General features: G+C 45.4%; 1 protein-coding gene across 9 annotated transcripts in view; it reads left to right on the top strand.

Annotated features, from left to right (window-relative positions):
* spag9a (sperm associated antigen 9a) overlaps window positions 1-21,521 on the top strand; it is a 32,038-nt gene extending 10,517 nt beyond the window's left edge. For 2 of the 9 annotated variants that reach the window (XM_042087274.1, XM_042087272.1), the window contains exons 6-31: window positions 532-612; window positions 1,817-1,937; window positions 2,244-2,337; window positions 4,060-4,181; window positions 5,097-5,108; window positions 5,803-5,860; window positions 6,302-6,454; window positions 6,614-6,665; window positions 7,082-7,227; window positions 7,958-8,014; window positions 9,218-9,391; window positions 9,804-9,933; window positions 10,072-10,158; window positions 10,440-10,589; window positions 10,877-11,039; window positions 11,684-11,893; window positions 12,861-13,056; window positions 13,990-14,112; window positions 15,237-15,317; window positions 15,678-15,745; window positions 16,122-16,270; window positions 16,874-17,045; window positions 17,524-17,637; window positions 18,165-18,341; window positions 18,714-18,857; window positions 19,186-21,521. In XM_042087274.1, the coding sequence (XP_041943208.1) occupies window positions 532-612; window positions 1,817-1,937; window positions 2,244-2,337; window positions 4,060-4,181; window positions 5,097-5,108; window positions 5,803-5,860; window positions 6,302-6,454; window positions 6,614-6,665; window positions 7,082-7,227; window positions 7,958-8,014; window positions 9,218-9,391; window positions 9,804-9,933; window positions 10,072-10,158; window positions 10,440-10,589; window positions 10,877-11,039; window positions 11,684-11,893; window positions 12,861-13,056; window positions 13,990-14,112; window positions 15,237-15,317; window positions 15,678-15,745; window positions 16,122-16,270; window positions 16,874-17,045; window positions 17,524-17,637; window positions 18,165-18,341; window positions 18,714-18,857; window positions 19,186-19,304 (3,153 nt within the window). In that variant the 3' untranslated portion in view covers window positions 19,305-21,521. Of the gene's footprint in view, window positions 1-528; window positions 613-1,816; window positions 1,938-2,243; window positions 2,338-4,059; window positions 4,182-5,096; window positions 5,109-5,802; window positions 5,861-6,301; window positions 6,455-6,613; window positions 6,666-7,081; window positions 7,228-7,957; window positions 8,015-9,217; window positions 9,392-9,803; window positions 9,934-10,071; window positions 10,159-10,439; window positions 10,590-10,876; window positions 11,040-11,683; window positions 11,894-12,860; window positions 13,057-13,989; window positions 14,113-15,236; window positions 15,318-15,677; window positions 15,746-16,121; window positions 16,271-16,873; window positions 17,046-17,523; window positions 17,638-18,164; window positions 18,342-18,713; window positions 18,858-19,185 lie in introns of all 9 variants that reach the window. The other 7 variants (XM_042087271.1, XM_042087270.1, XM_042087277.1 and 4 more) reach the window with 4 other exon arrangements.
* Window positions 21,522-25,324: the final 3,803 nt, after the last annotated feature.

Genomic DNA, 25,324 nt, shown 5'->3' with positions numbered 1-25,324 from the left:
AGTTTGGCTCCTCTGAATGGTTCAGCGCTCAGTGTATATATGCTCTTTTATAAGTATATATACTCTTTTGATCCCGTGAGGGAAATTTGGTACAGCTTGAACACTTTCATCCGTTGAAAACAATTCAGATACTTATGTATGAAAGTTATGAATTCTTCTCCTTTTTGTCTCAAAGCTCCAGGTTTGAGCAACACACAAGCACAGACAAAAGGGTGTTCCCCACCCAGATGTGTTTCTGTACTCTGCTTCTTCTTTTGAGAGAGGAAAAAAAAAGAAAAGCCAAGAAATCTTCTTTTGTCTCAAACCCCCGAAGTCACAACTGCAATAAGCCACTAAAGCTGCATGCGACCACACACACACAAGGTGGTATAACTCACTCAGCTAAGCGGTGTGTGTTGCCTGTGTGATGTTTCCATCGCTGCTTCACAGAAATGACAAAAAAAAACAAAACAAAAGAAAAAAGGAAGCAAAAGGAAAGCAAAAGAAAACAACCAATTGCTGCCCTCATGTGCTATTCTCTCCCCTCAGCAGCTGGAGTCTGAGGACTCCCAAAAGCGGGAGGGTGAGAGTGCGCAGGAGCCTTGGGGGAATTCGCTGGCAGACGACTGCAAGGTAGCTGCATCCGTGGCGGTGGCTGTGGTGGTGGTTGCGGGCGGCCCTCTCCGCTCTGCTACTGCCCGCGCCCTACAGAGCGCCCTAACCAAACCATAGCAGTAGTCTCACACTACCACCCGTATCAGTGTTGAGTGTCCCAGTGCTGTGCCGTGCTCTTGGTTCTCATCTTAAGTTCCGTTAACGAGAGACTCCTGCTAGTGCTGAGACGGGGGCTGTATGCAACCATTTGGGGAGGGGGGGGGGCGGGGGGGGGTACTGAAACATTCTAATTGGGTCCCGTAGGAACATCTGATTCGGCTGTGAAATAACAACATCAACAAAGTCAGGAATGATCAAGTCAAATTGAAAAAGAGTTCTGTTTCGAGGTGGTTGCATATAGCTTGTTGATCGACTGTCACATTTTTTGCACATTTTGTTCATTGCATGGTGCTTCATTCTTACACCATTTTAGTTTGTACTCATGTTTGACATTATTTGCGCACTAATATCATCAGCATCAACTAGTTGTGGTTGAGTAGACAGACAGTGCATTGACTGGATATTGGTTTATTTAACAGGTGTGTTTGTAATGCACTTTAACATTTCCTCTGAGATTACGTCAGAGAGATGGTGGTTTGTGGTTTATTTTCTCTTCTGTGTGTCTCTGTACGAGTGTCTCTCGGTGTGTAATTTGTCTTTGTCTATCTATGTGGATAGTCCGCGCACTTCTGAAATAGCTTTGTGAGTGTCCTGTCTGTAGTGTTGAGTCTTTCTGTGTTGCTTCTCAGTGTGTTATGTGTTGAAATGGTCTCCATTATGCAAAGCCAAGCCAAAGCCAACCAAAGCCCAATGTTTAATATGTCTATGAATGATATCCCATGTTCAATTATAGCTAATGAAAGGTTCATTATTAGGGCTTGTACTGTAAGAGCCTCAATAGCAGTGAATAATATGGGCATTGGCTGCCTGTCTCTGTCGCACTGTGCTTGTGTGTGTTCTGTGGCGCTTCTCTGCATTGTGTGTCCCAAAGCCTGACTTGCCTGGATTCTGGAGCCAGGATTTTGCCATTAAAGCTGGACTGAATCCCGAGCTGCCTCTGTGTTAGTCTGGTCCATGTAGTGTGTGTGTGTGTGTGTGTGCTCGGCTGTAACCTTTCACCTCTGCCCCCTTCACCTGTGCATGACACTGGTGACGCCCTTTACTCTGTGGGTCGTTGTCACAGGATGAGCTGTCCGACTTGACCCCGATGTCCACCACGGCCTCGGAGCTCGGGGACGGTCCAGACAGGAACAGCAAGAACATGGAGGTGCAAGCTGCCCCAGGGACCAAGTCTGTGTCGGTCGGTGAGTCCCAACAGACAACTGTTTACAGAGAGGACCCTGGCTAGGCCAGACTGCAGGCGACTCCTGAAGGGTACTGTCTGTCTTACACCAGATTGGCCTGGAACCGTTCCAAAGTCGGATGCTGGTTGTGTTCCGAGTTCCAGATGATGGGTAACTTGGATCTGATGGTAGCTCTGGCTCTCTCTCCATGCCAATCTGTCTAGCCACTTAACAAAGCATAGCAATTGCTGTGGTTTGGTCAGAATTGGAGAGTAAATTTTTGTTTGCAGGAGTGTTTAGTAATGTTGTCTTTTTGCTTGTGTGCAGGTTTGGCTGATGACGAGGACAAATCGGATGTGCAGGCCATCATCGAGTCCACGCCAGAGCTGGACATGGACCTCAGTGGTTACAAGGGAGCCAGGTAGCACACTTCAGCTCAGTGGTTACAAGGGAGCCAGGTAGCACACTAGGTAGCACACTTCACTTCAGTGGTTACAAGGGAGCCAGGTAACACACTAGGTAGCACACTTCACTTCAGTGGTTACAAGGGAGCCAGGTAGCACACTAGGTAGCACACTTCAGCTCTGCCCCTCCATCTGTATTAACCTTTAGAACCCGATTGACGCAAAGTGCGTCAAAAAACACACCCTTTCTTCTCTGTTACATTGCTCCGCGACTGTTCATCGCAACGAGATGAAACCTTTATTGTATGACAGAGAAGAAGTGGGGCTTTCCAAAGAGACTACACACTTGTCTGTACGATCAAGTATGAAAATTAAAAAAAAATCATGAAATTAAATCAAATTGCATCATATTTACAGTCTATACTTCTCTGCGTTCACCTGCGCACCCATTTCTCTCGTTTGAATTACTTGCGAACCCGTGATCGCATAGATATGGCAAGCATATCAGATGAAAGAGGAGAAACAGGGCTATCCATTGGTACCATGGATATCGATCTTTCTGGCTTATAAAAACAGACGAAGTGACTGCAAAATATTAACGTCATGTGCTGCACACCCATTACTCTCGTTTGAATTACTCGCGGACCCGTGATCGGATAGATATGCCACGTATGTCAGATGGAAGAGGAGACACAGAGCTATCATTTGATATCAAATACATCCTTCTGGGTTATAAAACAGACAAAGTGACAGCAAAATAATAAGTTAATATAGCTGGACTTACCCCACGTTTTTGTCTGTTTTTGTGGCAAAGCATGTTTATAATCCAACGCTATAGTTTGTTTCTCTATGGCAAAACATGTTCATAATCCGGTTTTGAGATCCTAGCAAATTCCTGCATGGCATCCAATTCAAGGCTCACATTGCATCCCAATTTGTTCAACAAAGAAACACCTTTTTTACCTTTACTTTGTTCATGGCAATGCAGTAAAAAGTTGAGAATCATCATGAGTGCAGGCAAACTTGGGTCAAGTCAGGTCAGATCAGTTTGTGTCACAGATATGGAGCGCAGAATGGTAATTTTTCATCGCTAAATAAAAAATGGCATTTATTTCCGTAAATCACACACCACATATTTCTGTAAATTGCTCAGCCCCAGAGTATCCCTCCAACATGGCAATTATATTGCCCGATTCAGGACAGTCTGCCCTACACACACATAAAATGCATGTAGAGCTATGAGCTTGCTGTGGTGAGATACAGGTCAAAATATAAGAATTTTTATAATATGATTTTTATATTTGAATTCTTTAAAAATCAAAATAAAATCAATGCTAGTACTAATACATGAAATGATGGCAGATCTGGATAGCCTAGACTCTGCTGAAAAAAACAATATATAATATGTGTGTGTGGCACTTACAATGACCAGAATAAATCCTTATGAATAAGGGTAGTGAAAATGCCCTAAAAACAGCTTAGGGTTCTAAGGGTTAAGTAGTGACTGACACAGTGATTATACTGATTATGCAAAAGATGGGGAGCAGGGCCAAATCCTGGCTGGTTCTAATCTAATGAGGAGGTTTTGCATATTATTATATATATATATATATATATATATGTGGTTGTGTAATGAATTTCTTTTTAAGAGTAAGATAAAAAAAATCCAAGTTGTTCAGGATCATGTGATGCTCATATTTATGTATTGTAACGTGAAGTTGTTTTCTCTCTCTTTGCAGCACACCGACTAAAGGCATTGAGAACATGGCGTTTGACCGTAACACAGAGTCCCTGTTTGAAGAGCTCTCCGTAGCGGGCAGCGGGCTGATCGGAGACGTGGACGAGGGAGCTGACCTATTAGGTAAACACATCTCCTCAAACCTCTCAGGGACCCAACCACACACACAGACTAGTGTCCCTCAGGGGGGCATATGGCAGACCGTGTCGGGTCTTTGAAGTATTGAATTTTGTGGAATTAAATTTCAATCTGAAGAATCTGACATAGGGAATGTGAAGGATTGGATTTTGTGCTAATTTATGTCTTAGAATTGCTAGATGCAGTTGTAACAATTCATGTAAGTTGTCATTATTTGAACAAATTACTCCTTCCAGAAACCCGGGAGCAACCACTGTCAGCAGAAATCTTTTCTTGTGGTTATATCTGTTGCCATGTTCCTTTATTGTGCTCTCAAAGAGAGTGGTATCAAAACGTATAATGTGTGCACAAAATGCACCATCTATGGTTTACTAATATTAGTACCAATCAAAAGAGCACAGGCTGTTCTTTCAGAGATTACACCACTGAATGGAGAACTTCAGGGCGAGATTATAAAAAAAATAGGCATTTGACGTGTGAAGTTGGTCCCCAAATATAACTTTTTTTTTGCCAAATGTTATACGACCATGACAGTCCTATGAACATAATATGCCTCTTGGGACAGTTTGTGTAACCCCTCCTCCACAATCTAATCTATCACTTCCACATCAATCAAAGACATGACAGGAGCAGGCTTAACTAGACAGTGGAAATACAGGCACAATATTGAGTAAAGAAAGCTCAGATAACGCAATCAGTCCAGTCCGATCCAGTTGTAAAGCATTAGCAAACCCAGGTGCCCCCCCTTAGGCAGATATGTGCGTGTGTGTGTGTGTGTGTGTGTGTGTGTGTGTGTGTGTGTATGCGTGCGCGTGTGTGTGTGTGCGTACACGCGCGCTAACGTGGCTGTCTCTCTTCCTGCTGTCTTCTCCTCTGCCTCTTGTTCCTTCTCCTTCCCAGTGGAGTACTCTGGTGTGTATGAGTTCTCGCTCTTTCCTCTCTCTCTTCTCCTCCCTGTGTTTGCCGCCCAAGCATGCCTGTCTACATTAATCATTACATTAATCAGTCGGTCTTTTCTTGAGTCAGTGATGGCATGCCACTTAATGCCATTACGTATCAGTAACAGAGTACCAATATGTGAGCTGAAAGTGGTTCCTAGTTGAGTGCATAGCCACAGTTGGTTAGACAGTAGGCTTTTGTTGTCTTTTTGTTTGTTTATTTGCATGTATTTGATAGATGCGTGTTTCTATGTGCCCTCACAACCAACATACAATTTCAGACTATTTCAGTTTGCTATATTCTCTTGGTGCATGACGTTCCCGCCACCTCACGATTTTTATTTTTTCATTCATGTCTTAACCTCCATGCTTCTGTCGTCCTCACCTAACTTGGATTGCATGGGTTTTTCAGTCCAAAATATACTGGGTAAGACTCTCTGTCCTCTCTCTCTCACCCATACTGTGGAGTCTGTTCTTAGACCGAGTACGTGTTTGGAGTCAGTCTTTGTGTCTGTCTTGGACTTGGTCTCTTCAGATGTACATGTACATTTTTGCAGTGCATATACTTCATCAGATTGAAATCCTGAAAGGCAGGGTGATGAGGGTGACTGGAACTGTGAGTGTGAGTGGAACTTTACAAATGACACAGAATATGTTGCTGTCTGCAGGTATGGGAAGGGAAGTGGAAAACCTAATCCAGGAAAACACACAACTGCTGGAGACAAAGTAAGAATCTGATGTTTTCCTTTGTAATGTGATAGGACATGTGTGATCATGTCATTTGATAATTGACATTTAGACATTTTATATCATTTTTATAATCCTTGAACCAATGCTGTGTACAATATTACATCACTATCAACCAATCAATCAGTCAATTAATCCAACCAATTCATATAACACCTCTCGTACAGAGTTGTAATACAATAACACACGGTATCTGCTTTGCAGAGAAATAGCTGTGCTTTAGCAATGTTTCTGAGATGTTTCAAAACCATTAGGGCGCTAGGGACTCATTAGAACCAGTGACTGATTATCATCTAATAAAAAAAAAAACATGTCTAGTTCAAAAGGTATAAAACTTGCTGGGACGGTCTTCATTGACTAGTGTAACTTAACTTACTAACTTGTGTGTGGACCTAACAATGTCTTTGTTTCTGACTGCAGAAATGCCCTGAACGTGGTGAAGAACGACCTGATTGTGCGCTTGGATGAGCTGACCTGTGAGAAGGAAGTGGTCCAGGGTGAGCTTGAGGCCGTGCTGGAGGCCAAGAGCAAACTGGAGGAGAAGAACAAGGAGCTGGAGGACGAGCTCAAGAAGTGAGTCCCTCCCTGCCTCACCTCACAGCGCCCTCTGTAGTTCAGGAGGACTGCAGTGACTGAGCGTCTCAAAAACGGCTGAAGCTTTTTTTTATTTCGTTTTTTTTTTTTAACAAACAATGTTAAATATTTGATGTTTGTTTGTTTGTGTGTACCCAGGATGCGGGCGGAGACTGAGGAGGCCAAGAAGAAAACCACAGATGAGGATGAGGTGAGACTGCGCCTCAGACAGCAGCAGCATGTCTATCTCATCTCACATCTGTATTTAGCAGAGTGGAGCAAATGCAGAAGACAAGCTTAAAAGCACTCCAGTACTGAGTTTTAGTATAGGACCACAGTGAGTATGAAACAATAGGTCCCCTGACTACTCTCACCATACTCCGTCCTTACACAGTATGATGTAAGACAGTAACTAATCAGAATCAGAAATGGGTTTATCATTCTCCAGTTTAGCGTCCACCCCAGTATGTTACTTTGCTGTGCATTCATTTGAATGCTACTCATACTGTATTTAAGTTTAAAAGTTAATCGATCCTGTGTAAGAATGTTCCAGAATTCATGTGTGTGTGTGTGTGTGTGTGTGTGTGTGTGTATGTGTGTGTATGTGTGTGTGTATGTGTCCTCCAGGAGTGGGACGTGCAGAGTGACGTGCCGACGGCCCAGAGGAAGCGCTTCACGCGGGTGGAGATGGCGCGGGTGCTCATGGAGAGGAACCAGTACAAGGAGAGGCTCATGGAGCTGCAGGAGGCCGTCAGGTGGACCGAGATGATCCGGTAGGGCTCACCAGGACCACTACTACTGCTACTACTACTACCACCACACACACACACACACACACACACACACACACACACACACACACTCACACACTCACACACACACTCACACACACTAACACACACACACACACACGCTCACACACACACACACACACGCTAACACACACACACACACACACACACACACACACACACACACACACACACACACACACACACTCACACACACACATGCTCTCAGACACACACACACACACACTCTCTCACTCTCTCACACAAACATATGCATACACACTCACAGCGCTCTTTTTTTTAAATCAGACATACAGTACAGTACATGCCACCACACACACACACACACACACACATTATTTTTACCATGCCACCTCTCAGGCTGGGCAGGATTGCCTGTGAGGTGATATGTTATATATATATATATATATATATATATATGGGAGTGATGGGAGCACTGAAATATTGCTTTGTCCTCAGCGTCTCCTTATTCCCTGTGTCCTTAATAGTACTGCTGCTGTTTTGGGCCCCACAGAATAATCCCATGTTTTGACATTTGACCTGACCTGAGGCTTTGGCCAACAAGACAGATTCATTTGTGATTAAACTGCACTGTGTCTCTACTGGCCCCCGGTTCTCCGATTTGTTTTTTGTTTAGTTCTCTCTCTCTCTCTCTCTCTCTCTCTCTCTCTCTCTCTCTCTCTCTCCGCAGGGCTTCACGGGGTAACCCAGACACCAGTGAGAAGAAAAAATCCAGCATCTGGCAGTTGTAAGTTCTTCATCCCAGTTTTATAAACCACTTGCACTTTTACCGCACTTTATACACCTGCATAGTTTGTACTTTTCTACACTACTACGTCAGACATTTTATTTTTTATTTTTCTTCTCTTTTTTTATCACTCTGTTTTCAGCAGCATGTAGGTGAAGTTGTCAAAGCAGTTCCCTTTGACCCTTAGCCCCTCTATCCACATGAAGCACCGATTTGAGACGCTTTATTTGGGCAGAGAATGGAGTCATGCCTTCATTAAAAGCTGTACCTCAAAAGTCCATCAAATATATGAAATGTAGTGAGAGGCTTGTTTATGTTTAGAATCAGGTTGTGAACAGAATTCTCAGGGTTCCCTGTTAGGCTGGTGCTTCATGGAGATGTACCCTTCCACTCTCCCTGTTCCTCTGTGTGGCACACTAGACCACGCAGGCTCCCTCACTGTGCTGGGTTAAAAGGGTATTGGCAAGTAGCTGTGTAATAAGCGGGATAATGTATAGAACGGCGGTCATTATCAGAAAATAAGTCCCTTCAGGACGAAAAACAAGACCCCTTCGCTGGCGTGTGGGGGTCCTGTTCGCCCTGTCGGGACTTATTTTCCGATAATGACCGCCGTTCTATACATTATCCCTTACGTAACATTCAGATAGCCTTATTTTGCTCCTCACACTCTAAAATGGCCTAGAAAGTTATGCATTAAGGAAGCATTTGTAAGAACACATACTAATCATTTCCATCATTTTTGTTGTAGAAAGTCATTGTTTTAAATAGATGGATACTTTAATATAGATGAGGTAAATTGAGGTATATATAGAAATCAAGGCAATCTTGTATTCTCAATAAGATAAATGTAGGCTGATTGTGTGACCGTGTATATGCCTTTTGAAAGGGTGTGGCTGGAATGTGCAGTGCTTTTACAAAGCCAGCAGAGGGAGCCGCATTTGCTTGCAGCGTGACACCCCATGTGGCACGTTTCCTTTCCCAGCATGCTTTGTGATTGTGTCGAATGGCCTCAGTGAAGTTTGCAGATGACCCCCTGACCTGCAGTTTTTACCCTGCCTGTCTGTTTTCCCCCCACTCCATCTCTCCTTCTCTTTATCCACATCTCTATCTCTCTTTCCATCTATACTCCATCTCTGCATCCCTCTCTCTGTCCCTCTCTCTTCCTCCTCTCTCTCTCTCTCTCTCTCTCTCTCTCTCTCTCAGCTTCAGCCGGCTCTTCAGCTCGTCGGGCTCCGGTAACAGCACGGCCCTGAGGAAGACTCCGGAGCTGGGCTCCAACGTCAAGTACAACGCCCCGGGCTCTATGATGAAGAAGAGCAGCACCTTCTCTCAGTTCCCCACCGAGAAGTCCAAAGCCTTCGACTTCCTCAGTGAAGGGTGAGTGGGTGAGGCCAGATGAGCCTGACACAGAGACACACACACACACACATGGGATTTATTGCCATATAACCAGAGGTTATGCACAGTTTTCCATCATTTGGTCATGGTTGGAGTATTATCTTGGGCTAATTGTAAGGGTCAGTTTTGAGATGGGGAAATTGTAAAGCAAATAATCTGCTGAAGGTGTGAAAATGTCTCTCTTTGTGAAGAATCGTATTCAAGCAAAGCAGTGTCTGCCTATCCAAATTGTTTTATTTCGCCCTGTTTTTGTATTGCATATGGGCAGTGAGTGTGTATGTGTGTGTGTGTGTGTGTGTGTGTGTGTGTGTGTGTGTGTGTGTGTGTGTGTGTGTGTGTGTGTGTGTGTGTTATGCATATCTGTGTTGATGCCTGTCCCTCCTCCGGTCAGGCTGGACCCATGCAGCTCTCCGTCGCGGCGTGAGCTGAAGCGCTCTCAGTACCGCGAGGTCAAGGCCCACGTCCAGAAGGAGGACGGACGTCTGCAGGCTCACGGCTGGAGCCTCCCCAGCAAGTCCAAGGTCACACACACACACACACTCATACACATACACACACACTCCTCACATATGCACACACACAATGCACACACACACTCTCTCTCTCTCTCTAGTCTGTGATGCTTATGGACTGTAACTCTGTCTCTCTCCTCATCTCAGGCAACTAATGGAGGGCAGGTGGAGAATAAGAACCTTCCCGTTCCCGTGTACCTGAAGCCTCTAGAGCTTAAAGACACGGCCATGAAGGTACCTTTCAACTCCCACGCACATGATCCCTTAGAGGGGAAGCAGATGAGCACTGGCCTGAGGAAGGAAGAGTGTCCATGATGTGTAGAATATGTGAAAGAAGAAACACACATATATCTGATTTTATTAATTGAATTAATTGAAATACGTGTGTTTATGAAATTAACTGCACTGTGCTTGTGTATATCCTGATGATGGCTGAACGTGAATGCCATGACTTCTCTGAACCACCTTCGAACCCCCCCCCCCCCCCCCCCCCCCCCCCGCCCCCCCCGCTCCAGGTGTGGTGTGCAGCTGGAGTAAACCTGTCTGGGGGAAGGCTCCGAGAAGGGGGCCCTCTGGTGCCAGAGAGTGGCACAGCAGAGTCTGAAGGCCTCAGACAGAGGAAAGGCTCCCAGAGCAGCCTGGACCAGCTAGAGCAGCAGGCACAGGTAAGTCCCAACCCCCCAAGTGTGTGTGTGTGTGTGTGTGTGTGTGTGTGTGTGTGTGTGTGTGTGGGTGCGTGCGTGCGTGCGTGTGTGTGCGTGTGTGTGCGTGCGTGCATGCACTCGTGCGTGTGTGTGTGTGTGTCTGTCAGTATGTGTGTGTATGTGAGAGAGAGAGAGAGAGAGAGTATGGGTGCATATTTTAATGCATTTGCATACACAGTATGCACAATGTGCTTGTGAGCGCATACTGCAGCGTGTCAGTAATTGTATATGACCCTCTCTGTGTCCAGCTGGAGCAGGACCCCCAGGCGGAGATGTCCAGCCGTGTGTGGCTCTGCACCAGCACCAACTCGGCCACCAAGGTCCTCATCATGGACGCCAGCCAGCCCAACATGCCGCTGGACAGTTTCTACGTCTGCAACTCCCACGTGCTCTGCATCGCCAGCGTGCCAGGTAAGATATGCCGCAACCAAAGTGTGTGTGTGTGTGTGTGTGTGTGTGTGACTTATAGAAACAGGGTGTGATTGAGATTATTTAGATTATTTAATCATTTGACTCTTACAGGGTGTGTCTGTGTGTGTGACATAGAGAAAGGGTGTGTGAGATCATTTGATTATTTAATCAATTGATTTTCATAGGGAGTGTGTGTGTGTGTGTATGTGTGTGTGTGTGGTTGTGTGTGCGCACACGTGTGTGTGTGTGTGTGAGTGTGTGACGTAGAGAAAGGGTGTGATTGACATTGTTTAATTATTTCATCATTTGACTCTTACAGTTTGTGTGTGTGTGTGTGTGTGTGTGTGTGTGTGTGTGTGTGTGACATAGAGAAAGGCTGTGTGTGAGATCATTTCATTATTTAATCCATTGATTCTTATAGGGTGTGTGTGTGTGTGTGTGTGTGTGTGTGTGTGTGTGTGTGTGTGTGTGTATGTATGTGTGTGAGAGACACAGATTATGGTGTATGCATTTACTAATTCTGTGCATATTCTTCCCTCTGTGTGTATATAACCTGTGTGAGTGTGTGTCATAAAACCTGTGTGTATGTATATGTAATAAACTGTGTGTGTGTGTGTGTGTGTTTAAAATGTTGCTCCTCTCAGGTGTGCTGGAGTCGGACTACCTGGCTGGAGAGGAGGTGCCCCAGGACCCCGAGGCAGGTCAGGGCGAGGGCTCTCTGACGGGGTCAGTGGGCTCGGGGGGCAGTGACGGGGCGCTGAGCGGCGTGTCGGCCGTGGGCTGCACCTCAGAGGGGCCACCAGGGGGCGCATCGTCTCAGTCCGGGGGATCCCCAGCAGAGCACAGCCCCAGAGGTGAGAACACACACACACACACACATACACACACACGCACAGAGCACAGTCCCAGAGGTGAGAGTACACACTCACGGAGACCCCGGCAGCACGCAGCAGAGTATACATTTTAGCCCTGTCCCCAGCAGATCAGAGCCCAATACACACTCACAGAGACGTCTGCAGCAGGCACGCAGCAGATTTTCTGGGTTAAAAGATGTGACAGACAAGGGTAACTAAATGGTACCATCTGAATGGAACAGTATTGGATCAGCTAGTAAAGTCCACACAAGACCACAGTATTCAAGGCACTCAACAAGTCATGAAACCGAAGAGGAGAACTTGAGAGAGAGAGAGAAAGAGATGCACATACATACACACTCACCAGTTTGTTTGTTAATCTTGGATGCATATCTATTTGCCATGTACTGTATTCCAAGCATTCTCTACGTAAACAAATGTTTAAATTGAATTGAGAGAGAGGGAGAGAGAGAGAAACAACAGCTACTTACCTGAGCACAGTAAAAGACCCTAAACTCAGGAAAACATTGACAATGTACAGACTCAGCGAGCACAATCTTGCCATAGAAAAAGGCAGACGCAGGCAAACCTGGCTGCCCAGAGAGGAAAGGTTATGCCCACACTGTAAATTGCCATACATCCTTGGAGAGATACATGTATAATATATATATGTAATTGTCTGTCTATGCATCTACTTTATGTGTACATGTAACTGAGCTTTAGCAATAATGTTTTTGAAACGTTCATGCCAATAAAGCTTTCTTGAATTGAGAGAGAGGGAGAGAGAGAGCGACAGAGAGAGAGAGAGAGAGAGAGAGAGAGAGAGAGAGAGAGAGAGAGAGACTGACCAATGAATCCAACAGCACTTACTGGACTGGTAGTACTGGAAGGACTCATAGCTACTTCAATGCTGCATCTGGTCTCCAGCCCCTCTCTCTAACGTCTGGCCCGTGTCCCTCTCCTGCAGTGGCTCTGTCCAGAGAGGCCAGCCCTGACGAGGACGGCGTGCCCACAGCCGAGGAGGCGACCGAGGCCACGGAGGACGAGGAGGAGGGCCACGCCGCCGAGCCCAGCCAGCCTGGCATCTACACGGAGCACGTGTTCACCGACCCACTGGGTGCCCAGCCCAACGAACCCAACTCAGCCACAGACACGCGAGCCAGGTCAGAACCACCGCAGACTACTGAACACACCCGGCAGTGGGTCGCATGTATAAGCCACATATGCGCTGCGATCGAGGAAAACACTTCACATGGTGCACTCAAAAATCCTTGATTTTTGCTCTGTTTTCAACTTAAGATTCTGATACCATCCTAGCAACATTCTGGACACTGTCTTCTAGCAAAATCCTGGATACCATCCTTCCAAAATCTTGGATGTTGCTGGGATGGTATCATAAGTTGGTAAAACTGCACCATGTGAAGGGTTTTTCCAGATGGCATCAGATATAAGCATGCACACATTTGTATACTCACCCTCTAGAAGCCTCACAGTATCTCATTTCATACTCATTTCATACATGTGTGGCACAGTTTTCAGCATGCACATTTGCATTCAGTGTTTTACTAATCTTATTGCAATCCTGAGGTTGTCAAAATACAGTGAATACGGAAAATAATGTTTGTTTTGTCTTGGAAGCTTTGCAGTTCTTCAGCTGATGTTGCTTTGGCATCAATGTGAATCTCTGAGTCAGTGTCAGTAAGGGTCCACTCCTCACTCACTGCCTCCTCTCCATCCCTCTCTGGCCTCCACTCTCTCACTCCATCCACTCTCTCATGCTCTCTCCCTCGCTTCCTCTCTTCCTCTTCCTCCCTCCATCTTTCTCTGATCTCTCTCTCCCTCTCTCCATCCCTCCCTCTCTCCTTTGCCCCGTCTCCACTTTCTCTCTCTCTCCCTCACCTCTCTCCGTCTCTCCCTCTCTCTCTTCCTCTCTCCTCTCTCTCCCTCTCTCCCTCCATCTCTCTGATCCCTCTCTCTCACTCCTTCTCTCCCTCATTCCCTCTCTCCCTCTCTCCGCCTCTATCCCTTTCTTTCTCCCTCACTCCATCCCTCCCTCCCTCCCCCTCTCTCCCTCTCCATCCCTCTCTCCTCCTCAGGGAGGTGATGCAGGAGGCTGACGGGGGCTCCCCAGACTCCAGCCTGCACGACTCGGCCACCGATGAGAGCCAGAGGATGAGCAGCACGCTGCCCACTATGTGGCTGGGTGCCCAAAACGGATGGTAAGGGGAACCAGCCTGATGACCACCAGGGGCCCTCATTTAAAGTCAGTCGTGGCCTACTGGTTAGGGCTTCGGGCTTGGAGCCAAAGGGTTGCCGATTCGATCCCTGAAGTGCCCTTGAGCAAGGCACCTAACCCCTCACTGCTCCCCGAGCGCCGCTGTAGCAAGGCAGCTCACTGTTCTGGGTTAGTGTGTGCTTCACCTCACTGTGTGTTCACTGTGTGTTCACTAATTCACGGATGGGATAAATGCAGAGACCAAATTCCTTGTATATGCGAGTATACTTGGCCTAGAAACCTGATTTACATTTTTACATTAAAAGGCGGGCAAAGTCTTAAGTCTGACTAAAGCTAATTTAATAACTAGACAAAATCTATTTGCTAGTTTAACACCGTGGGAGGAGACACTGAAGCGCAAACATTGATCTCTCAGCTCAATACTCCCATATGCCTGTGTGACAGCTGTATTTCACGCTCAAAAACTTTGCTTACTGACAGACTTTGCACTTTGTGATGAACAGAGGGAGGCCGCACACTCTAGCAGCTCATATGCCAATAGATCAACATCTTCATTTAGTGTTTGAGACATCACAAAAAGCTGAACACTGCCACAGGTGTTTAAGCCAATCTAGCAGAGATCTTGACATTAACAAATAACCCTAAATATCATTACACCAACAAGTGCAAAGGTGACCAGTGTCCTATATACCGGTACATATTCAATTGATCTAAAGGAGTTCCATAGATGCTACTTGAAATATCGGACCTCTAGCGGTCGTCATGAAAAGTAAGTAGACTTTGCACTTTGCCCACCAAACAAATTAGGGCCTCAGGTGTTTACAATACTCTTACTCGTACCGACAGGTGATGTATCTTAGCCTATGGGTCACCCTGGCAGATGATTTCCCATCACCAGGTCAAGGATTATCAATTATGAAGATCTTGTCTTGTATATATGCTGAAATTTACTAATGAGAGAGAGAGAGAGAGAGAGAGTGAGCTAGCGTGTCTGTTGTTTAGTTGGCAGACTGGACTTCTCTCAGATCTCTGATGTGACTGGTCATCTCTTGGTTCATAAGTAGTCTGATTAATCTGATTGCGTGTGTATGGGTTTTTCCCTCTCAGTTTGTATGTCCACTCTGTGGTGGCGCGCTGGAGGAAGTGCCTTCATGCTGTCAAGCTGAAAGACTCCATCTTAAACATCGTGTAAGTACAAAAAACACTTCTACCAAACTCCAGCAACCAGTGAAACTGTGCCCCTGAATCAGGTTCTGATCTATTAAGTGGGCACTGACAAGAGAACAACATTACATACATGACAAGACTAGGTATCTGTATCAGAGATATGTGGTGGTAGAACAGATATCTCTGTGTGGGCTCTTTGTCTGTATTTTTATAGTAGGTGTTTAATAAAAATGAAAAAAACAAATAGCCTCAGTGCAGAGACTAAACATTTCATCTGAACACATGTGTCTGGCATTAGTAATGTTCTCCCTGTTAAACTGCTGGCCTTGGGTCCTTTATGGGTATGTTGTGATATGCCTGTACTGGCTCTCCCCTCTGCAGGCATGTGAAAGGCCGTGTCCTGGTCGCCCTGTCTGATGGGACTCTGGCCATCTTCCACAGAGGACAAGGTAAGGACCTAACTTCTCTGTCTTGTCCTTTTGCAGAAACTGTTTATAGTCTAATGACTGGGATGCTTTTCCAGTCTGTGGTACAGTAGCAGACCTCCTGTGTCTGTGCTTTTGTGTGTTTTCTCCAAATAGCTCTCAGTCTGGGTGTTTGTTTGCATATGCTCTGTTACTTACTGTATTGCTTTGTGTTCCTTACTGTGTGTGTGTGTGTGTGTGTGTATGTTTGTGTGTGTGTGTGTGTGTGTGCGTGTGTGTGTGTGTGTGTGTGTGTGTGTGTGTGTGTGTGTGTGTGTGTGTGTGTGTGTATGTTTGTGTGTGTGTATGTATGTGTGTGTGTGTTTCTGCTTTATGTCCTGTGTTCTCACCCCTGCTGCAGACTGCCAGTGGGACCTGACCAACTACCACCTGCTGGACCTGGGCCGACCACACCACTCTATTCGCTGCATGACCGTGGTCCACGACAAGGTGTGGTGCGGCTACCGCAACAAGATCTACATCGTCCAGCCCAAGGCCATGAGGATAGAGGTGAACATGAGAAGTGTACAAAAGGCATGCACATTCAGGCCTACGTTTAGGGTGCTGGACAAAAAGTCAAGGTCAAGGTGAACTTTACTATCCCACAAAAGCAAAAGTCACAACAATAAAAGCAAAGCCCGCGCACCAGACGTAGCTCCGAGCTTGCTCCGAAACATCCCATCATTACATATTTGCATGAGGATAGAGGTACACTGTTCACCCCCACATGTTAGACCTGACCAGACTTGAGGGGTTTGGATCCTAAGAACCAATATTCAATAAGTGTTGTTAATCGCACACACTGGTCATGCTAACCTCATCTGGATGTGATGGGACAGTAGTCAGATCAGATGTTCCTGAATTCCAGAAATGAATTGAAAATTGCACTGAAAATTGCATTGAAAAATGAATTGAAAATTGCACAACCCTCTGGTCCCCAAGGAGGTCAAAAATAGGAATTACTAAAACAGTTGTGATTGAACCTCACTCTGAAAACCACAGCAAGCATCTGCTAATGATGCTGTTGATGCTGACGGTGAGATTTGGAGCATTGTGATGCTGCTGTGGCAGTAGCACACCATATCAATGCACAGCCCCTCCTTCTGCTTGCAGAAATCCTTCGATGCCCACCCTCGTAAAGAGAGCCAGGTGCGACAGCTGGCATGGGTGGGGGACGGCATCTGGGTGTCCATCCGACTGGACTCCACGCTGCGCCTCTTCCATGCCCACACCTTCCAGCACCTCCAGGACGTGGACATCGAGCCCTACGTCAGCAAGATGCTCGGTAAAGAGGACACCCTCACCCGCAGCAACACACAACCTAGTATAATAATTCACTTTATAATAATATTAACGTTCTGGTGACCTGCTTTTATTCTTATTTTGTGTATTTTATGACCAGCTTTTATTCTTATTTTGTGTATTTTATGTAGTGTGAAGCACTTTGTGATTTTATCTGTGAAAAGCGCCATACAAATAAAATACTTACTTTCTTACTTACTAATATTTCAACCCAGATTAGATTCATTCAAATACTGTATGATCTGATTGTTTTGTACTGTTTAATACCTCAGATCATCATGAAGAGATAACTATGAAGAAAGTAGTTTAACCATGTGAGATTGCTTTTTAAACGTGATATACTGAATGTTGGTATGCACATTGTGTACATTTCCTGTTACATGCTAATGCCTTGATGACAAGTCTTTCAGAAGTTTTACTGTGTTGGTAGCTGTTGGTTGAGCCGCTGCTGTCATTCTCAGGTACGGGCAGACTGGGCTTCTCCTTTGTGAGGATCACAGCACTCATGGTGTCCTGCAGTCGGCTGTGGGTTGGCACAGGGAACGGCGTCATCATCTCCATCCCCCTCTCCGACGGTAAGAACCGTAAGAGGAGCCGGGGTTGGGGTCATTTACACACGAGTGGCCATCAAACATACACACGATTATATAACTCAGTCACCTTTGTTTCCTTTGTTTCTTCAGTTGTGGTGATGTGATTGTCTTTAATTGTCTGATTGAGGCTGTCTGTTGTTCCCTTGTTTTACTGGCTCTCATGGTAGCTGCCTATTTAGTTAAACCAAAGCTAATGTTACTAGCATAACTGTGGTGGTTCTCTAAGCTCTTAGCTTGTAACTTATGGTCTCCTTATACCAAACAACTTTGACAAGATTTGGGAAAGATTCTTGAAAGATTGTAGTCTTTTGAGTAAAGCTTGACTGGGGGGGCATTAGTTAAAAGACTACAATCTTTCAAGAATCTTTCCCAAATCTTGTCAAAGTTGTTTGTAATGAGGCCATTAGACTCCTCTTGGATACATTTCACTTCCATTTGGGGTTCTTTTTATTTGTCACACATGTCCAGCAGGGGGAGACTGACTGTATGTGTCCTCCCTCTCCTACCAGGAAACCAATCAGCCAGCGGCACCCCGAGCCGGCCTGGCCGCGCCGTCCGTTTCTACGGAGATGAGAGTGCGGACAGTGGCGCGCCGGGCTCCTTCGTGCCCTACTGCTCCATGGCCCATGCTCAGCTCTGTTTCCATGGCCACCGAGATGCAGTCAAGTTCTTCGTGGCGGTGCCAGGTCAGTGTTAACATGGGAGCTCTGCCATTTAAGTCTCACTTGGGTTCTCTCATGACATTTACTGCACAACGCTTAATGAGGGACTAGAAGGTTCTTTAGAGGCCAGTGTCAATATGAAGGTACAGTATCTCAGTCTGAATACAAAGTACTGAAACAAATCCCAGTTCAAAAATGTCCTCTAAAGAAGGTTTGATTGGTTAGACATTGACAACTGAGGGACATTCTGTTGGCCCTGATACTGAACTGTAAGAGCATCGACACAACTACCTTATCCCAGGCCAGCAGCAGACATACTTACTTACTCTATATCACAAGCACCCACCACTCCTCACTCCTGATTCAGTATGTGTGTGTGTGTGCGTACCTGTCCAGGTGAAGTGATGGTCCCTGGCTCAGCAGGTGTAGAGCTGGTCCCAGCAGACTCTGAGGCCCCAGCGTCAGATGGTCAGAAACCGCAGCTGCCCCGGAACATGCTGGTGATGAGCGGCGGTGAAGGGTACATCGACTTCAGACAGGGTGAGCAGCTACAAAGACCCACGTTTATAACACACACACACACACACACACACACACCACACATACACACACACACACGCACACACACACGCACACGCACACGCACACACACACACACACACACACACACACACACACCACACCACACACACACACACACACACACACACACACACACACACACACACACACACACACACACGCATGCACACACACACACACACTCACATCTGACATGACGATTTTTAACTCACTCTCTCTCCCTCTCTCCTCTCTTTCACTGTCCCTCACACCCTTTCTGCATGTCCACTCCCGCCCGTGCTCCCAGGTGATGAGGGAGGGGACACAGACGAGCCTCTGGACTCCACCATGATGCGAACGGAGGGCGCCTCCAAAACCGAGCGCAGCCACATCATTGTCTGGCAGGTTGCCACGGGCGACGAGTGAAAGCCCCGACAGCCCCCACCCCCCCACCCTGCCTCAACCTCGGGTTCGACACAGTACTCAACCCCCTGAAAGCCTGCACGGCCCACACACACACACACACACACACACACCTTTTCAACGGCCCCCTCATTACCATCTTTTGTCTTTAGCATTGTTATTACTATTACTGATATTATTACTATGAGCGTTATTATTACTATTATTATGATTATTAATGTTCATTCATACTCTCCCTTATGGCCGCTGTCGAGGTCTGTCGATGACTCATCATGGCGTTTTACTAGGTAGGGGACCGACGAGGGGACTTGGGGGGGGTGGTTCCGTCCACTGAAATGTCCTCCCACTGTTGGCTCTGGTTTCCCAGAATGCTCTGTGGCTGCAGGGCAAGGGTAGTTATAGGAGTTACTGTAAAGGCCAGCCTAGTACTGCACACTCGACTAGGACGGACATAATGACGTAGTGTACACTCCGAACAAAAACAAAAGGGAACAGTGAAGTCGGCTGGCAATGTTTATTTTATATTTTACTTTATTCGACCCCTCTGTTGTTTTCTCAAAAACATATTTTTGTACATATGTGTGTATCAGTGTCAATGTGTGTGTGTTTATGTATGTATGTATGTATGTATGTATGTATGTATGTATGTGTGTATGTATGTACGTATGCATGTATGTACGTATGTATGTACGTATGTATGTACGTATGTATGTACGTATGTATGTATGTACGTATGTATGTATGTATGTGTGCGTGTTTATGCTTGTGCCTCACTGACGAGACTTTTCTCTCCACCATACCAGAGTTTGTTTACCTGTTTATATGTATGCTGCCGTCATGTTTGTGTGCGTTGCCGTAGACCTGTAGGGACACATTATGTGGAGACTCTCATTTGAGTTGTAAACAGTCTTCTAGTCGGCACTTTAGAAACTTTGTGAAGAAGAAGCAAGCGTGAAGAAAAGCCCACGTAGCCCGTCAGGAAACCGTTAGCATGCACATAACCGTGTCAATGCAGAAAGGCTGCGCGACAGAGTTACCAAAGGACATGATGTTACTCAGCAGCCTAGCTAGTTCCTCTTCCCCTGTTCCACTTCTCTCCTCCTATGGGGTGTCTGTATTACGGGGCCACACTTTAGGGACTTGCTTTGCTTTGAAAGGAATATGAGTGTGACCCCGTTTTTTTTTCCTTTTGTACGTTGCACCTTAAGTTAGTTCTCCACAGCACTAAGGGAGCATCTGCAAACGTCTTAATCTACTTTTGAGGAACCCTCCTTTAATGTGGCAACCTGTGCATTGTAGGAGACTTTGAAGCCACTTTGCGAGTGGTTTCATTAGGAATGATCTGTGTTGGAGTCTCGTGGGTTATGTTCCTGTATCGGTGGTTTTCTGTGAGACACTTTAATCCGTGTGTGTAGGAGGCATCCCTAACGAGTATGTGGGATAGGCCGATGCTTGATTCCTGTTTTTGTAAATGAACAACCAGATAGGGGAAAGACCCTATCTGCAAAATTATTTTGTTTTTCTTTTGTAACTGATATGAAGAAGGAAAAAAAGGAAAAAAATGAAGTTTCATATCGTGTTGTTGCCATTCCAGTATTTATTTTTCTTAATGAACTTTGGTGGTTCAGAATGTAAAACTTTATACACTCCAAAAAAACAGTATATTCTAGAACAATATTGTATGAATTCAAACACACCCAAACTCCATTGTGTGGTGTGGTTCACGTCAGTTGTAATAACAAAAAAAACGACCTTTAAAAAACAAACTCAAAATCATGAACCTGAAGTAGTGGGCATATTTAACCTTTGTGGGTAGAACATGGAAACAATACATCATGTCATCGTACTAAAGCTATGCATGTCAGTTTTTTATGGGATCACTGCAGTGTGATGTTACTGCTTTCAACTCCTGTTGGTCGCCACCTGTTTTTTTGGTGGGTGGACATGTCTGTGTACATGTGTATGAAAATGTGGCATGTTCATAAGAGTGAGTAGAGTGTGTGTGTGAGAGAGAGAGATAGTGTGAAAGAGCATGTGTGTGTGTGTCTGAGAGTGAGAGTGTGTGTGTGTTCATTTGATTACTCTATTCGTTGACTCTTGCAGGGTGACCAACAGCAGATGAGTGACTTGTGCTCTCTGCTGCGGTTCCTGTCATTTCCATGTTTGCTAAATCAGCATCATAGCCTTATTTTTAACAGTCTATTAAAAATCTCATGAGAACTCGTGTCTTATTGCTGCCATTACTTCCGCCTGATAGAGTGTTAAGAATCCGTCAGCATCCCAGTAGGTCTTTGGAAGGCATTTAGGTTCCTAGTACCTATAAAGGTTCCTAGTTTTCCCAAAGGTTCAGTATGGAACATTTGTTGTCAAAGAGGAAAAGGACATACAGTATGCTCTATTCTAGACTTGATTTCATTCTAAGTGCCAGGCACAAGGGCCTGATTAACGGCTTTCCTTTCAGGTGTAGAGCAGAAGAATGGAAAACAAATAGGAAACATGAAGTGTGGAACCAATGACTAATGTGTGCAACCATTTCCTGTTTAATGGTTTAATTCCACAAGTCAGTTGCAACAAGGCTTTTTCCTGCAAAAAAGAAACATGCTCCGATGATACTTGTACGACAAATGCTCAGTTAGACCCTCTACCCACCAGCAAGAAAGAAAGTTGCTTCAACATTTAAAGAGTTTGGTTCCAAAATGCTATATACTCCATTTTAATGAATATTCTTTTTTTTTTTTTTTTGTTCTCCAAGTTATTTTAGTGGAACTGTAATTGGGTTATTGTTATTTGATTTATCTTTATTTAATCAAACAACACAATGGCATGTTCTTGATATTATCTGAAATACACAATTAAATAACATGACATTAAATGACAGCTATTTTTGTCAGTCATGGTCCTCTGTGCAGAAATGAATCAAAACTGAGTTAGTTTGAATCTTTGATTTGTTGACTTGATATAGTTATAGCAATAGTGATATAGTTAGCATATGACAATTGTAATTGCAAAAAGCAAAAGGTACTCGTAAACCCGTTACATTAAATGTAATGTATTTTTAATGTCCCTTTTCAGGGTTGCAACTGTCCCCAGGCTAAGAGTCAGTTACAACATCTGACTTCATCCATTCAATTGAGTGTTATGATATGTAATATGATAATTGTATGGCTAATTAGTCAAATGTAAGTTTAATATGTAAATTCGGTTGGTCTAGTACTACAAACAGTCTCTGAGTCTTTTAATGTTATCAGGAAAAGTTTTCTAACCTTTACAAAGTGTTTTCAAAAAAATCAGTGATTTTTGATTACAGGGTCTTTAAAGGAGAGTTCCGGTGTGATATTGACCTAAAGTGTGTTGAAACATGATACCGAGTGTGAACGTATGTCTCATAGCCCATCTCGGCTTGTTCCCTGCACTCCAAAATCTGGCGCTAGTTAAGCCGATGCTACCAACAGCTTTTTCAATGGTGGTGCTTCGGCATCGGGCTAGCCATGCAAATAAATCACTGTTTTACACCATTTACGAGGCTCAATGTATCTCCACACTTCATTGGTAGACTTCCGAGAGCCCTGACATTTAAAACGAGACATTGAGAACTTTGAAAAAGCACTGGTAGTTTACCAAAAATAATTCAGTGGAAATGCATGGATTCCAGTTTTTTCCAGTAGCAGCAACTAGAATCCATGCATTTCCACAGAATTATTTTTGGAATCTGATCCCTTATCATACCTGTTCATTCTTACTCGTCGCTCGACTTATCGTGACTAAATTCAAGATGGCTGCAAGCGCTAAACTTCGTGAAGATACTGTCTGTATAAATCGTCTTGTAAGTAAACTACCTACCAGTGCTTTTTCAAAGTTCTCAATGTCTCGTTTTAAATGTCAGGGCCCTCGGAAGTCTACCAATGAAGTGTGGAGATACATTGAGCCTCGTAAATGGTGTAAAACAGGGATTTATTTGCATGGCTAGCCCGATGCCGAAGCACCACCATTGAAAAAGCTGTTGGTAGCATCGACTAACTAGCGCCAGATTTTGGAGTGCAGGGGACAAGCCGAGATGGGCTATGAGACATACGTTCACACTCGGTATCATGTTTCAACACACTTTAGGTCAATATCACACCGGAACTCTCCTTTAAAGGAGCCCTACAAACGTATTAATCCTTTTGATGCGTATACAAACAATTTTGTATTAAAATTGTATTGAAGTCCAAAAAATACTACACGATTGAAATGGCTAAATGCAATGTGGGCCCTAACAATGCATTCCTTTTACCTTATGATGAGGGAATTCTTTTACCACCAGGAGGCAGCGTTGCACTATTAGCAAGGGATGTGGAGAGGAGGGAGGAATGCCTTCCATGAAATGACATCACAATGCCAGTAGGCAACACACAGCATTGTCCTGAAAAAACGACAGGCTGCATGGTCCGTCTGACGAGCTGCTGACGTCAGAGCTCCAACACACACACACACACACTGAAGGAAGGGTGAGGATCAAGCACATTAACGCTTTCCTGTCCCTCGTCACGCCTCGCCAGCGCCGCCGGTGGCCCTCAGGGGGTACTGCTCTCAGAAAGAAAGATGTGAGAAAGTCTCTTGTGCTGGGCTTTATTTCAATTTGTTTGTTATCTTTGTCCACCCCCTTGTGTACTCTCTCCTGTCACTCTTTCATTTTCTCTGTTCTATCAGTTGGTCTTTTCTGTTATGTCTCTTATTGCAGCGCGCCTTGCCTCTTATGTCTCTTATTGCAGCGTGCCTGGCCTCTTCACTTGCCTGTGTCCGTCTTTTCATTCAGATCCCTTCATCTCTCTGTCTCTCTCCCTCCCTCTCTCTCTTACCATCTCTCTCCCTCCCTCTCTCTCTTACCATCTCTCTCTCTCTCTTACCATCTCTCTCCCTCCCTCTCTCTCTTACCATCTCTCCCTCTCTCTTACCATCTCTCTCCCTCCCTCTCTCTCTTACCATCTCTCTCTCTCTCTCTTTTACCATCTCTCTCCCTCCCTCTCTCTCTTACCATCTCTCCCTCTCTCTTACCATCTCTCTCTCTCTCTCTTACCATCTCTCTCCCTCCCTCTCTCTCTGTGTCTCTGTTTACCTCTGCGTCATCTGCTGCCTACGATCTGTCCTGTGTGTGCTGATGTTGTTAGCTCATGGTCAACCACTAGCCATGTCCAGCCTGAACAGGAGGTGCACCTATACACACACATTACAGACACACACACACACATATGGACTGAAAATGTACACAACACAAAGGGATGGTACATGCATTAGTATATGTGTGTGTGTTTGTGTGTGTGTGTGTTGGTAAAAAGAAGCTGATGTTAAACCAGAGGAGAGGAAAAGAGAGCAAGGGGGGGAACATAAAGGGATTGGGAGGGATAAAGATAGAGAATGGGGGGGTAGTATGGGGGGTGGAGAGAGAGAGAGAGAGGTTGGAGGAGGGGGGGGGGGGTGGAGAGAGAGAGAGAGAGAGGTGGGAGCAGGGGGGGTGAAAACAGTCTCCCACGCAGAGTGCTGCACCAGCCTGCACTGCGCCCCTCTCAGGGAGGCAGCAGTTATGTAAGCGGGCCAGCTGCTCTCTGTCAGCACAGCGCTACACACACACACACACACTGCTGGGGATGGGGGGAGGGGTTGTATGGGGGTTCTGCGTGTCTGCGTGTGAATGCGTGTCTGTGTGACGTCCATGTCTGGTCACGCCTGCTCGTTGTGCTAATTTTAGATAGGGGGCACTGCAGCCTGTGTTCAATTATGAGATATGAGGTTTCCCATTACCTCTTTCTGTCACACTCTCTCTCTTTCTCTGTCGATCTCTTTTTCATCCTCCCTTCCTTCACTTCCCTCCCTCTCTCCATGCGGCACATGTTGCTAGTACACACCTCCTCCTCCTTTATGTAATGGTCATTACATCAAGCTGTGAGCCTCACATTCTCTGTATGTCCCTGGTACTCAGGGGACGTGTGTGTGTTGCCCATGTTAATGTGTGAGGATGAGGAGCATCGTCTGCTGGCCCTGAGGCT

Source organism: Alosa sapidissima, chromosome 3, assembly GCF_018492685.1.
Source record: "Alosa sapidissima isolate fAloSap1 chromosome 3, fAloSap1.pri, whole genome shotgun sequence".
Classification (NCBI taxonomy): Eukaryota; Metazoa; Chordata; class Actinopteri; order Clupeiformes; family Clupeidae; genus Alosa; species Alosa sapidissima.
Note: the sequence above shows the minus strand (reverse complement) of the source record. Positions and strands in the feature narration are given on the sequence as shown.